The 15,053-nt window shown below is 42.4% G+C and overlaps 1 protein-coding gene across 1 annotated transcript in view; it reads left to right on the top strand.

Moving 5' to 3' along the window:
- ACTN2 (actinin alpha 2) overlaps positions 1 to 15,053 on the top strand; it is a 50,109-nt gene that overhangs the window by 8,215 nt on the left and 26,841 nt on the right. Inside the window, exons 3-8 of the mRNA XM_081906814.1 lie at positions 1,404 to 1,523; positions 2,648 to 2,734; positions 5,429 to 5,516; positions 7,243 to 7,321; positions 9,912 to 9,993; positions 12,207 to 12,292. Of these exons, the coding sequence (XP_081762940.1) occupies positions 1,404 to 1,523; positions 2,648 to 2,734; positions 5,429 to 5,516; positions 7,243 to 7,321; positions 9,912 to 9,993; positions 12,207 to 12,292 (542 nt within the window). The remainder of the gene's footprint in view (positions 1 to 1,403; positions 1,524 to 2,647; positions 2,735 to 5,428; positions 5,517 to 7,242; positions 7,322 to 9,911; positions 9,994 to 12,206; positions 12,293 to 15,053) is intronic.

Below are 15,053 nucleotides of genomic sequence, written 5' to 3'. Positions count from 1 at the left end.
AAAGCTAGCAGATGCTCTAGACCTGAACAGAGACAGGATTCAGAAATGAGAGAAACAGCACAGCAGCCAGTGGGCACTATGTCACTTGAAAGCCTGGTAGAACCTCCTCCTTTTCTAAGGATCAGGCGATTCCTTTGCATCTTAGAGCAGAAGGCTGAACAGAGACAGAAAGATTCCATTGCCTGCCACTGTAGGCAGTAAGGAGGGGTTTGGAAGCTAAGAAGTACCGCAAGGGGGTGGGTGGAGTGGGCACTCTGAGCAACATCTTGAGAATGAGGGGAGCATAATTCATGCTCTCGCTGTGTATTCTGTTGATTTAAATAAAATAACTGGAAGAAGCTCTCTGCGTCTCTGATTTCACTAGGCAGCTAGCCTGTGAACTGTGACACAAAGCAACTTTCCCTAATGTCACCCATTTTTATGTTATTTTCACCAATATATGTGTGTTGTGCATGCTATACCTTAGTATTTGCATTTTTGTACATGTTACTTGGTTGGAGAAGAATACATTTTTTTAAAGGGTCTGTCTGATACTATACTGATACTATGAACTGAAAGAGTAATTTAAACTAAAGATGCTGTTGAGTATTAGTTTTGTTCCTTTTTTTAACTTTGTTTTGTTTATTTGCATATGTCTATTGTGTGTGTAGAGAGATAGACAGGCAAAGAGTTGGCCCACTTTTTATTGAACCATTTCATGTAATGACAAAAATTACACGACAGAAAATGGCTTTAAAAGCTGCATACCTGGATTTTTTAAAAGGGGCAGGATAAATTAACGGAGAATAAGGCTATCAAAGGTTTCTACTCCTTTTGGGTATATCTTACCTACAGGACAGAGGCAATATACCTGTGAATATCAGTTGCCAGTGAGCCTTGGCTTGTGGGCTTCAAATAGCCACCTGGTTGGCTACCATGGGAACAGAATGCTGAACTTGATGGGGCTTGGGCATGATCCAGCATAGCTCTGTTCTTATGCCTTGGAATGGTGTAGCCAGGATGGGCTTGATGCCCTTCTGGATCCTTAGAGCACAATGATAGGATGAGCTGTGAATTAGGACTTCAGCGCTTTATTATTAATAGTAAAACGCTCCCAAGTGCTAACAAAAAATAAGCTGAAAAGGGAGTACACAGTTTATTTGACATATTTTGGACAGATAAAACAATTTTGCCTGGGGATTTTTGCTCCTACACAAAAAAATCTCCAAAGTGAGTTGCTTTTATACTTGCCTTTAGGGAGGGGAGAATGGGCTCTGGAGATAAGACAGACCTGTAATGCGGGTTGGTGTATGGTTTTAGATAGTTTACAGCGACAGCATGCTCCCTTCACCAGTCTAGTCGCTAGCCTGTGCCTGGAGCCACATGTCAATGTCAATAAATATATCTGATTTGCTTCCCTGCAGGAGAAAGACTTCCAAAGCCAGACAGAGGAAAGATGCGTTTCCATAAAATTGCAAATGTCAACAAAGCCCTGGATTTTATAGCTAGCAAAGGTGTCAAACTTGTCTCGATTGGTGCAGAAGGTATGTAGAAGATAGCAACAACAAGGCTTGGCTTTCAGCCATGATGTATTACAGTTCTGAGAGCTGGTTTGATTCAGTATATGGCAAAGGGCATTTTGGAACATTCATTTCTGTCTTCTCTCAAACTGTCACCACTCCATGTCAGACTGACTATTTTACACCTTATCAGCCAAGGTTGTGAATGTAATATGTTTCACCTAAAAGAAAACTCACAGCATAGCCTCTACACTAGTTATAATTTCCTCTCTGTGATCAATTGCATAAAACTAGATGTTGGAAGGAAAAAGGTAGGAAAACACAGAGTTTGAGCGATCATGTAACAACAAGGATTTTACCTGTGAGGCATTTTGTGAACTGGGCCATCAGCTCACGGTTTAGTTGTGCGCTTATTAATGTTTCATACATAGGCAAAGAGCTCTGGTTTAAACAACAGGCAGCTGCACAGAACACTCTGTGAATAAATTTGGGATTGGTTGTAGTATTTTTAAACAAGCCTGGAACCATGTTTAATTCAGGTCTTGGAGTTTGGTCCTTTAGGGAACATGAATCAGTTCAACAATTTTAATAAAAATTGGGAAACAAACCTAAAGGGGAGATTGTCTGCAGTGGATGGGAAAGAGCAATGAAGGTGGAAATAAAGTTTTATATGGAACCGCCATATAAACTCAACTAGGAAATCAGGACCAATACTGGGTGTGTGCGCGCATGTGTGCATTTGTGTGTTCCAAATTTGTTTCTTTTATCAACAACATCTTTGGATGTTTAGTTCATATTCATGTGCAGTTCATTCAATACAGTTATGATTAGTTTCTATATCTTAGGTATAACTATTTGCAGAATTCTGTGAAAGTTGTGAGACAGCAGCATTAATAAAAATGAATTATGGGCATTTCAAGGAGTGAACAAGACTATGGAACCAACAGAAGCAATTCTCTGCTTCTGTGTCCTTTAATAACATGTTAGGTGAGACTGGTTTAAGACATCTTCAGAAGGAACAATTTGGAAGCAATCGCTGAGAAATAAACACGTACTGTATGAATAAAATCACAAAACTTAAATCATAGCAGGCATGTTCTCTTTGATCAGAGCCTATTGCTTAAAATTTCAATTCTGTTTCACACCAGAAATTGTAGATGGCAATGTGAAAATGACCCTGGGCATGATCTGGACAATCATCCTTCGTTTTGCAATTCAAGATATTTCAGTAGAAGGTAAGACTATGGTCCACGGTATTGCCATATGGCAAGGGGAAGCTCTCATCAGAAACAGACAGAGGAATTTTTTTAAAAAATGTGAACTTAAATGGCAACTGTTTATTGATGGGGAGGGTAAAGAAACTAACTACTCTGAAGCCTCAGATCTGTGTTCTCTTTATATTCAATATCACCACCCATTCAAAAACATTATGAAGACTTGTGTGATACAACCCTCCTTGGAACAGTTTCACTTCAGAATGAAGACAGGGGATTTCATGATGAAATACCTCCTCAATACATACATTTTCTCCATAAAGAAAGTTAGAACACCAAGGTTTAAAGCTAGAGCATCTACACTAAAACCCTTCTTCCTGGTATGCTACCATTTAATGGAACATTCTAGTCTTTACATGATGGAGGATTCAGTCATGCAGTCTCCACCTACACTCTGAAGTAGTACAGTCCAAGGAGAGATGTATCATGTGATTCTTCAGAAGATATATAGAACATCATATGGTGATTTGGTGTGACTGATTCTATTAATACCTTGATGTTCTGCATTAACTTGTCATGCTAATATCTTACTACCCTGGGGAAATGCATTTCTTTGTAGGGAAACTTTTGGGGGCCATGTTCCAGTGAAAGGGGGGGGGTCAAAGATAACGTTTATTTTATTTATTTATTTTTCAAAAAATTACACCATTCAGTCGTATGAAGCAATTCTAAGCGGTTTACAAAAAACAACAACATTTAAAATATTGATAAAAACGTATTTAAAAATTCCAAATATGGTTATAATCAACAGTACTGTAGATTAAAAATAAGTAAAACACATATAACTTTTGTATGATTGGCAGAACAATGAATGTGGCTCATACCTTTCTACAGCTGACTACATTCCAGCTGTACAAAAAGTAGAGGTTTCTATACCTACACACATTTTTATGTTGTGAACTGCCCTGAGATCGATGAGTGAAGGGCAGTATAAAAATAAATGAGATAGATAGATGATAGATGATAGATGATAGATGATAGATAGATAGATAGATAGATAGATAGATAGATAGATATAGATGATAGATAGATAGATATTGATAGATAGATGATAGATAGATAGATAGATAGATAGATGATAGATAGATAGATAGATAGATGATAGATAGATAGATAGATAGATAGATAGATGATAGATAGATAGATATTGATAGATAGATGATAGATAGATAGATAGATAGATAGATAGATAGATGAAAGATAGATAGATATTGATAGATGAAAGATAGATAGATATTGATAGATGATAGATAGATAGATGATAGATAGATAGATAAAATCTCCATTCAGACTTACTAGAAGCGTTAACAGTTCTAAGGCACCTCTGAAACATAAGAATTTGCTATGTAGCTCAGCCAGTCAGATAGTTTGACAATGCCTGGAATGGGCTTTCTATTTTCTAATGGATGACCAGCCATCTTGTAAGCATAATGAGTCATAGGAAGCATCAGGTGCACATGAAATGGAATGTTCAGAAGGGACGCTGATAAAATCCTAAGAAACCTTTTGCATTTGGTTGAAATTTACATTCACTGAAACAGAAAAGCACTTGCTGATGGGCTGTCGAGCCTTGCCAGTATGTGTTTTGATCCAATTAAACAATTTAAAACTGTCAGTTGTTTGGAAAAAATAGGATATTTTGTACTATGTAAGCATTAGGTGTTGAAATCAGAAAGTTATTTCTTAAACGATTTCTGTTGCAGACTCTACTATATTTTAAAGATTTATTTTTGCCTCTTAGCAACAAGTGTTTTATATATATATATATATATATATATATGAACAACTTATAAAATATTTAAATGAAGAACTCGGGCAGCTGTAGATTCATTACCAACTATGCACCGTTTGCTTGAGCAAACAGATGTCCTTCATTATGCAGTACAATATGTAACAAATTAACTGTTTCCTCCACCTCATTTGTTGATTTAGAGAATAATTATTCTTGACAAATTTATTTTACCTTGATTGTACTGTAGCAATTAAACCATACAGTGGGAAAGAAATCGATCAAGCATTTCTGATTTATCCTCTCTGAATATGAATTATGCTTTTGCAGGTTTCCAAGAGAGAACATTGATCAGTAAATATTAGAAGGCACAAACCTAGAGGCTTGACGGTTTGGTGCTTAAAGTCACAGTTCCACTAAACTCTCATTCCCAAAGCAGCATGGAAGGGGGGTGTCTGTGCATCCAGTATGTATTCAGCCTTAGAAACCTGTGTTGAGCTAATGAAGACAAGTATAAATATTAGAAGAATAAATCATGGATACTTACATGATGAGGGAAGTCTCCCTGAATTTACGTGATCAGAATCTCTCAGTCATCCCCCCAAGCAGTACTTGTTCATAGAATTACACCACAATGTTTTGAAACAGAGATTCAGTTATATCAAACACAAGACAGGTGTTATTCTGTGTTCAAACAACTCATGCAGGGCTGATCTAAGAGTGCAAGTCCATATCTGTGAATGTTCTGGCTCCACCCCACCCTGCCCTTCCTGCATGGAATGGCAAGGTCAGAAGGGGACTTCTAAGCACAAGATTCCCAGTCTTGGAGAGGCTTCTAAACAGTTTCAACAAAACACACTTAAAAACCACCATAGAGTGATCTTGACCTGAAGCTGCATTACCTCCCTCATACATCTCCTTTCCAGAGACATCTGCCAAAGAAGGACTACTGCTGTGGTGCCAGAGGAAAACAGCACCGTACAGAAATGTGAACATTCAGAACTTCCATCTGAGGTAACAGCCATTTTGTGCCATCCATTTCAACGATGGAATGGAGAACATCCCTTGGTCCTTGCAGTTTGACGAAAGGGCTGGTTCTTAACTTGCAGGGGTGGCACGATTGTTATTCCTCTCCATGCTTTCCACGTTACTCTGGCCATTAAGACAGCAAGATCATTGTTGGGAGGGGCCAACTATGTGTTCACTCACATGCCAGCACTCCATATTGTAATATAGGGCGGGGCCAAAGGGAACTGGCAGCCGCACTTCTCTTACAATGTAAGAATCAACCCCAAGGCTCTCTGCATAAATAAATATACAGTATGTGGATTCTTGTAAATTAATTAGCATTGCCAGCATGAACTTAATGGCAACGCTTCCATAAACCCTGGAACTAAGATTCACTTCAGAGGCTCATTACAGTTGCAGAGGTACCATAGCATAAACAGGATAAAATGGGGGCATTTATGAACATTTCCCCCCGCCTCCACTGCTTGCTGTGTAACAGTACAATCCTATGTATGTTTACCCAGAAGCAAGTCCCAGTGTGTTCAGTGGGGTTTTCTCCCTGGTAAATGTCCATAGGATAGGCAACTTAGATTTTTTTGTTGTACTATAATACAGTAGGCTATTTAATTAGGTTGAGTATGCAAGCTTTCAAACTTCACGGAACTCTTGATGAGATAGTATGGAAATGCAGCATAATTATGGATATAGAGAGAGCAAATTAAGATTCAAGGGACTGAAAAATCTGCGTTGTTAGTAATAGACCATTAACAGAGCAGAAAACATATGCATTATGGATAACAAACTATTTACAAAGTGGATTTCAGGTGACTGAAAATATTTTCATTCTGTCAGATATCCAGCATTTTTAGTTACGGTAGGTTTTTACAGACAGTTGTAATGAATAGATTTCAGTGTTGATTTTAAACACTGTATTGTGTTTCAAAAGCAACGAATGCTTGTATACACCATTCACTCCAATTGTTCAAGTTACCGGTACATACCAAGAAGAAGTGTCAGTATTCTGTTCTCTTATTGCTGGTTTAATCTTTTAGCATTGGTATAGTTTTCTGAGCCACCTTAAGAGTACCATATACATCTAAAGACAGACAAATTACAGGGTAAAAGCAACAGTCCATTCAGCCAAGTGTCTTACTACTACCAATTAGAGCTTCTTGCCAAATTTAAACACATATCCATTCATCCGTAATGCATGCAATTTATCTAGGTTCCTTCCTACACAGAAGTGGCCACTGTTTAGGAAACTGGTCTTCTATAATATAAGGTTGTACTAAGTCATATTTAGAGTAGACCCATTAAAATCAATGGAGTGTATCTAAGTTCTACTCTACCCATTGAAATGAATGGACCTAAGTTAGTCATATCTATTAATTACAATGGGTCCTGCGCTGAGTATAACTTAGTCTGATACATCCCAAAGTCCCAAAGCAGATGTGAAATGTCATTCAAAATATTTGGGCATTTTCACTATGTGCCGAAAGCAGAACAAACCCCATTTGATTACCAGATTCACAAATTCATGCTTTGATCTTCTCAATGTGCTTTTGAGCATTAAATGAGGTTTTGCAAAACAAAACACAGCAAATTTGACGATGACATAATTACTGGGTACATTGTGTAGCTTCTGCATGTTTTCAGACCTTGAGCTGCTAGGATCAGTTGTCATTATTTCATTAACATCTTTTCATTTTATTTTTGGTTGCTTGTTGTGAAGCTGGAAAGACGGCCTTGCCCTCTGTGCGCTTATCCATAGACATCGACCTGATCTTATTGACTACTCCAAGCTATCTAAGGTCATCCATCTGGGTGAAAGAGCATGGTGATTTGCAGTGATTTGGCTCACTTCCTGCATGCTAAGCATGTCTCCTTAATGGCAAACTGGGGTATGTTTAGTAATATCAAGTGGCTTTCCTTCCTGGCTCCTGCCCAACAAATATAGATGAGGCAGTACATGATCCTAAGTCAGGCTGTGTATACATCACCATTTACTCCAGCCCCAGAGTGCTCCCACTGCTGGGGTTGGAAGCCGAATACACATTATGTCAGCCACAATCCATATGCATCCTGTAGATTTTAAAGAAATACTGCTGTTTTATCGTTTTCCCTCAAACTAACTTCCATCCATTTTGAAAATGCAAGTTGTAGTTAAGATGAGGTGTGTACAGTTCAGACAACCATTGTGCATGCACAGACGGCAACTTCTTTGAATAGTTTTTTGTGGGGAAGGGTTGCAGGCACGGGGAATAAAATCAGGTAATGTGCTTCAGGTGAAGACATCTCCTTTTCCCTCAGTTGTATACAGCAAGTGTGACTTGAAATGCAGGGCAGGATGAGGGAACCTTGCTGCGTTTCAAGCTGCTTACGTATATATAGTCTCATCACACCAGTGATTCCCAAATGTGCGCCATGATGGGAGCTGAAGTATGCCACGAAAATATACCACCATTTGGAGGCATCTGCCAATTTATACCGCTCTTTTCACAGGAAAGCCCAGTGCAAACTCTCTGCCCACCCTCTTAAAGTCCCACTGATTTCAGTGGGGTTTTTAATCACAGCTGAAAATTTGCTGGACTGTGTGTGTGAAACTGCCTGAGAGCCCTTTGTAAGGAGCTGCAGTAATCAACAGGGCCGGCCCAGCCATTAGGCAGGGTGAGGCCACTGCCCTCTGCTGGCTTTGGAAAATTGGCAAGATCTTACCCAAAATCAGTACTGATGCCAGAGGTGGTAGTGCAGGCGTGGCAGTGAAAGGTATGGCAGTGTTGGTGGTGGTGGCATCAGCGGCAGGGTGGGGCAGCACTTCCCATTTTGCCTCCAGCAGTGAAATAGGACATACCACCTCTGATGATCAATAACAACATATTTATTTATTTATATATTCAATCAATCAATCTATCTATCCATCTATATACCACCCTTTATCCGAAGATCTCAGGGTGGTTAACATATTAACCATGCGTTGAACACTACAGATGCTTTCATTCTGTTTTCCTCTTTTGTTTTTTGAATCTCTTGACAAACGTTTTCTTGTGACCTTTTTGAGTGTGTTGTGTGGTTTTACTTCCCGCATGCCTTTCCTGGCTTTTGTGTTGCACCAGGAATAATAGCCTTGCCATTAAAATTCTTCAACACCGGTTGGCATGGCTGGTTTTCCTTACGACACTTTAACTGTGTATCTCTGCAGGAGATCTGCAGCTTTGAATATTCCATCAAAAGCAGTGACTGTGATAGATATGTCGGAAACACAGGCCTGATTCACACATTACACTGAACCATAGTTTGAAACTGTGGATGAATTTAAACAAGCTTGTGCTTGTGCACGCTGCTCAGAAGTTCCTTTGCTCCTTCTGCACCATGAATGAAACAAGCTAGAGTCTGTGTTGTTGTGCCACCTGAACCAAACAAATCTCAAGGAGTAACCAAAGTTTGTTCTTGGCTTACCTTATTTGTTTTAAACTATGGTCTAATGTGGTGTGTGAATGGGTCATTGTGACTTTAACAAACAAAGCTCTCAGTAACAATCCAATTCAAAACCCAGTTAAACTGAATATTGTGCAATTCTGTACATGTTTATTCAGAAGTAAATCACATTGACTTCAATGGTATGAATGAATGAATATGAATATATACTGTATGTATATGTATACACACACACACACACACAACCTTTTCATCAAAAGGGACCCTCAAAATGGTTTTGAACTGGTTTGGTTTGAAATCCACCAAACAGTAAACCATATGATCATTAAAGCAAAATGTGTGCATAGGATTGCAGCCATAGGATTTAAGTTGATTTAATCCCACTGAATTCAGTGGCACTAAATCAAATTTGAATCTTCTAGGAATTGGACTATAATCAATGTGGTCAGTTTATTTTATATTCTGTACCTCCAGTGGCGATTTCCGTTGCTGTTCCATGAGGTCTGATTTAAATATGGTATGGTCATCACATGATGATTTTCCTGTGCCGTAGTAATAAGTTGAATATTTATGGTGAATATGCCTCCGTGTGATGGCTTCTGGCATTTGTCTGACCATAAATCTGCTCACGTGGTAAGTAAATCTCATGGTGCCTTTATTATGTCAAATGATAACTGCAAAATCATCATCAGTAATTTGAAATAGTTCCCTAGTAATGCTAGAGTTTCAATCCTGTGATGCACTTATTTTGGATTAAGTTCCATTGAACTATGTGTCACTTTCTTCTGAGTAAACCAAAAGTGGCAGGCTGTTGATATTTATGTAGGATTTGCTTTGAAACTACAGTTGGAAGTTTGTGGCAACTTTAAAAAACTTATTTGCTACCTTTCAGTAACCCCCCCCCCCAAACAATGCTTCATAGATTGATTCATGATTAATTATAATTTGTGGTCTTCTTTCATGCAGGATGACCCACTGCGGAATATAAATCTTGCCATGGAAGTTGCCGAAAAGCATTTGGATATCCCAAAGATGTTGGACGCAGAAGGTGGGAGCTAACATCCTTTTAAGAAGCAGTGGACTGAGTAACATTTCAACATCTTTTGTTCCATAAATGAATTCAAAAAGATAGTTTTTCACATAGTTGTCTATGAAACAATACTTCAGTTGTTGGGTCCTATATATACTGGCATATGCAAAATATATTTTGATTTAACTAATATCCACATCACAGTCTATGAGTGGTTTGCCTCAGCACACAGCATTTGCGTGGCCAGGTGGAGTCCCCCCAACCCCAGTTGACTCCTAAGTGGAATAATGACTCAAGACAAATTGCTATGGGATTAAAATTGGCCACAACTTTATTAAGTTTCAGATGTAGGGAGACCTTGGCTCAGGCTTTGGGTGTTTATACTTCCCAGTCCCCAGCTGGGGATCTGGGGGACATTAGGGTTGTCCAGAATGTGTGGGGATTGGGCTGGCTCTGGAGAACATATGTTCAAGCAAAGAGCCCGCCACCCGTTTCACTGCCATCACAGAGGAGAGCAATGGCAACCGCTCGGCATATGGCCAATGCCTTCCCTCAAGACCCCTTTAACGGGGAACCCTGGGATCAGTGCCGCAAGGGGGTCGTGGGTCACCGCTTCACGCGCCCCCCCCCCATTTAGGGAAGATAGACTAAAGGATTCCACCCAAGGCCTGAAACTGCCAAAGTTGTGACGTTTTGCTATGGGAAAGGCAAAACCTGCCAATGCAGGAAAATTCCTTTCCGGCCCTTCAACAGTGGCCATGACGTAGCAGCGCCCGTGTACCTGTGAAGAAGAGGTTAACCTGCAAAAGAAAGCTTAACTGAGGGAGGGCCGGGTGGGAGAAGCTCTGGAGCCAACTGACACTTCGCTGGTAAGATTCACCTTCTGTTGTGTGGGCAGGGCGGTCCCTCCCCCTCCCGCCCCAGGCAGGATTGGGTGATTGGCTGAGGTAGGTGGAGACCTTCAGGTATCCAGCCTGGGGAGGGCGAAGCCAGCCCGTACTACTGGGAGCTGCACTGGGATCTGGGGGGCTGCGTGTGACCACGCAAAAGGTGCCCCCCCATTTGATGTGGGGCGCCGTCATTTTGAACTTTGTCCTTCAGTCTCCTCTGCTGTTGGCAACACAACAGCCTGACATGACTGACTACTGTATTGGATCCTGCTCTGAAGTCTCCTATTAGGCAGCTGGATCTGGGAGCCACCATTTTCATTTCCCACAATGCTCCCCCACTATAGGGAATTGTTCTGGGAAATCGTGAGAAATTTAAATAGCATCTCCAAGTTGCTTGATTTAAATAGCAGCTTCAAGCTGCCAGATCCAATTCAATAGTTTTTATGATTTATGCTTCCTCTTATTACTGTGTGTTTGCTGGTGCTCAGAAGGTAAAATTCTGAGCTTAATTTTTGCTCTTTGCATTACATGATATTTTGTAGCTTTCCTCCCAGTCTGATCTTATATGACTATTTTGGGAACATTTTAGAGGATTGAATTTGCTTCTGGAGAACATGCACCAGTAGTTTTCAATGCGTCCTTAAAAATGCAACAGCATGTTCTGTTTAGTTTCATAGTATATAGTATAGATCTCCTATATATAACAAAACCTACATTTTAATTGCTATTTGTAGTTGTGTCAATACTGATAAACCTCCATGATGTGGTAATAAAACATAACAGCATTGACATTTGGATATGTATTCCAGGAAGATGATTTTATAATAAAAGAAAAAGAACAGTCCAAGTGCTACTAAGAGAGCACTTCAAATCTCATTTTTAAAAATTACACAACACTGTGAAGATATTAAGCACAGCCTTTTTCAGGGAAGACCTTTGTCAGATGGAAAGTTACACATATACATTTTGAGATGTGCTTCAATTGAACCTCATGCATGATGGTTCATTCATGCAAACATTACTCATTTAAGCCACCTTACTGTATAGGTAAATATAACTTGCCTTGAATCAGGGATTGCTCCAATGAGCAGTGATTATGTTTCCTTGCAAACATTATTCAATAAAAGCAGTGGAATTGTTCCAAGTCCCCTCTGTGCCCCAGGATCTCAGTTTGAGTTTCAATATTTTGCCTTTCCAGCCGGCATGTATTAACATAGCAGATGATTAATTTCAGCTTGTTGAAGCCTGGCAGACCAGCACCTGCCTTGCGTACAGAAAGCAAAGCAGGATGGCAGCAGTTTTCCACTCCTTGTGTTTGTTTTGTTTCTTCTTCCCTTGCAGATATTGTGAACACCCCCAAGCCTGATGAGAGAGCTATCATGACTTATGTTTCCTGCTTCTACCATGCTTTTGCTGGAGCAGAGCAGGTATTCATCATCTGTCCCCTTCGGACTGCCGTTCTGAATGTTGCTCTGTGTGTTTCAGGTTTCCATTGGGTTTATCATTTGCCCTGCAGTTTCTTTGTTCTTTAATTAACATGGACAAATATATGCTAAGTGAGCGTGCTCGGTCTGTGTGTTTTAATCAGAATCTGCTTTTGACTCTGCTGGCATTACAGGCACTGCAGTAATCTTTAGTTCCTATTACGTAAATAAATATAACTGCACTGAGCATTCAATCCATTTTAGAAAGGCTTCATTTCCTCAACACAAGCCTTTATAATGAGAAGCAACATTATCTGACCTAAAATGATAGTTTTCAGGGAAATGAACAAAACATTATTCCACCTGCTCTAATAGCGTCTTATGAAAGGGTCAGGCTCCATACAGATGTTTTGTATGGCAGTATTTTTCAAACTGTGGTCAAGCCTGCTCCATAAGAGCAGATGGGGCTCTGCCTCATCATCCTCCATTTCCTCTCTGACATCTCCCACCTGCCTGCCTTCTTTTTTACAACCAGTCCAGAGAATGACACTGGCTGTCAGCTTCTTCCTTCTCAGCCTTACCTGTGTACAGTGCTTTTTTTCTTTTTTTAAAAATGTTTAGGGGGACTGTCATTTTCCTACTCATGTTGAAATACTGCCCCTCAAAGAGGCCAAACTTAGATTCACAAAATGTTTAGGGGTCTGCGTACCCCCAGGAAAAAAGCACTGCCTGTGTACAACTCAGCAGGGATGAGGATGGAGACAAAAACTAGAATTCGTTGGTTCTGCCTATCATTGGCTCTAGCTCTACCTACGGCTGGCTTCCCTCTGTTCCACCCCACCAGGCCCAATGGACAAGAGCCACTACTATGTTCCAGGAAACCTTGGGGTCCCTTTCGAAGCTTACCAGGGCTTCTTAAATGATAAAAGCTGTGATGGCAAACAAGCTTCCCTGAAAGACTGCAAAATGTCCCCTTGCTGCAGAATGTCTCACAAATGTGTAGCAATAAGGGAGTGTTTGGTATGCTACAGGGTGTTCATGGGAGCCTAGCAGGCTTGTGTCCAGCACCTTGTGTGAACCAACTGCAGGGGCGAATTTTACCTGTGTCTAAGACCCAGTTTGGCACCACCCCTACACACATTTGCGTACAACCACACACACAGGCTGGGAGCCTCAATGGCCTCCCTCTGGAGGCTTCACCCAGGGCAAAAAATCCTGGCTAGCTCCCCTGTAGCTATGGCAGTGACTGACGTCCAGAATCCTCTTGAAATGTGCAGCGGTTCCCTGGCATATGTACAGGAGTTAATTGGCAGGCAATTTAGACAGGAAATGAATTCCCTGAACATAAACATTTTGAAAAACTGATTAAGAGACCACTTGGGTTTAAAGGATACTGCACTATTGAAATCAGTATGGACTGGGGTTGCCAAATTGACGCTATCCCAGTCTTAATATTCTTAAAAGCAAGTTGACACCTAGAACAGTGTTTCCCAACCTTTTTTGGGCAAAGGCACACTTGTTTCATGAAAAAAATCTCGAGGCACACCACCATTAGAAAATGTTAAAAAAATTAACTCTGTGCCTATATTGACTATATATAAAGTAACTCTCTTTAATAGGCATCAAATAAACACAAAGAAAGTATTTTATAATTACTTTATTATGAAATAGTAAGTACCGTATTTTTCGTCCCATAGGACGCTCCGTCCCATAGGACGCACCTACTTTTTTTGGGGGGGGGAAATAAAGGAATTTTTTTCCCTTTATTTCCCCCCCCAAAAAAAAAAACCAGGTCGGGGAACAGTGGGATGGCGGTGCTGCACCTCCCCGCTGTCCCCCAAGCTTGTGGGGCTGGCCCATGTCTGCCTGGCGCGAGGGGCGCTCTGCTTCAGGGCGCCCCACGCGCCCCCCGGGTGCGCAAGGCTTGCCAACACGAGCGCGGAGCACAGGGCGTCCTCCGAAGGGCGCCCCATGCTCCGCGCTGCCACCCGCCAGCCTTGCGCTCCTGGGGGGAGATCCCCCGGGTGCGCAAGGCTGGCCAACACCAGCGCGGAGCACGGGGTGTCCTCCGAAGGGCGCCCCGTGCTCCGCGCTGCCAGCTGCTGCCCGCAAGCCTTGCGCTCCCGGGGGGAGATCCCCCGGGTGCGCAAGGCTTGCCGACACCAGCGCGGAGCACGGGGCGTCCTCCGAAGGGCGCCCCGTGCTCCGTGCTGCCAGCTGCCGCCCGCAAGCCTTGCGCTCCTGGGGGGAGATCCCCCGGGTGCGCAAGGCTGGCCAACACGAGCGCAGAGCACGGGGCAGCCTCCGAAGGGCGCCCTGTGCTCCGTGCTGCCGGCTTCCGCCCGCAAGCCTTGCGCTCTCGGGGGGAGATCCCCCGGTGCGCAAGGCTTGCCGACACCAGCGCGGAGCACGAGGCGTCCTCCGAAGGGCGCCCCGTGCTCCGCGCTGCCAGCTCCCGCCCGCAAGCCTTGCGCTCTCGGGGGGGAGATCCCCCGGGTGCGCAAGGCTTGCCGACACCAGCGCGGAGCACGGGGCGTCCTCCGAAGGGCGCCCCGTGCTCTGCGCTGCCAGCTGGCGCCCGCAAGCCTTGCATCCCGGGGGGAGATCCCCCGGGTGCGCAAGGCTTGCCGACACCAGCGCGGAGCACGGGGCATCCTCCGAAGGGCGCCCCGTGCTCCGCGCTGCCAGCTGCCGCCCGCAAGCCTTGCGCTCTCGGGGGGAGATCCGACTCGCCCGCCTCCCTCCCACGGCACACCAGGCAACG

Source organism: Podarcis melisellensis (genome assembly GCF_964234715.1).
Source record: "Podarcis melisellensis genome assembly, chromosome: 3".
In the NCBI taxonomy this organism is placed as follows: Eukaryota; Metazoa; Chordata; class Lepidosauria; order Squamata; family Lacertidae; genus Podarcis; species Podarcis melisellensis.
The sequence above is the reverse complement of the archived record's forward strand: the minus strand, read 5'-3'. Positions and strand labels throughout refer to the sequence as shown.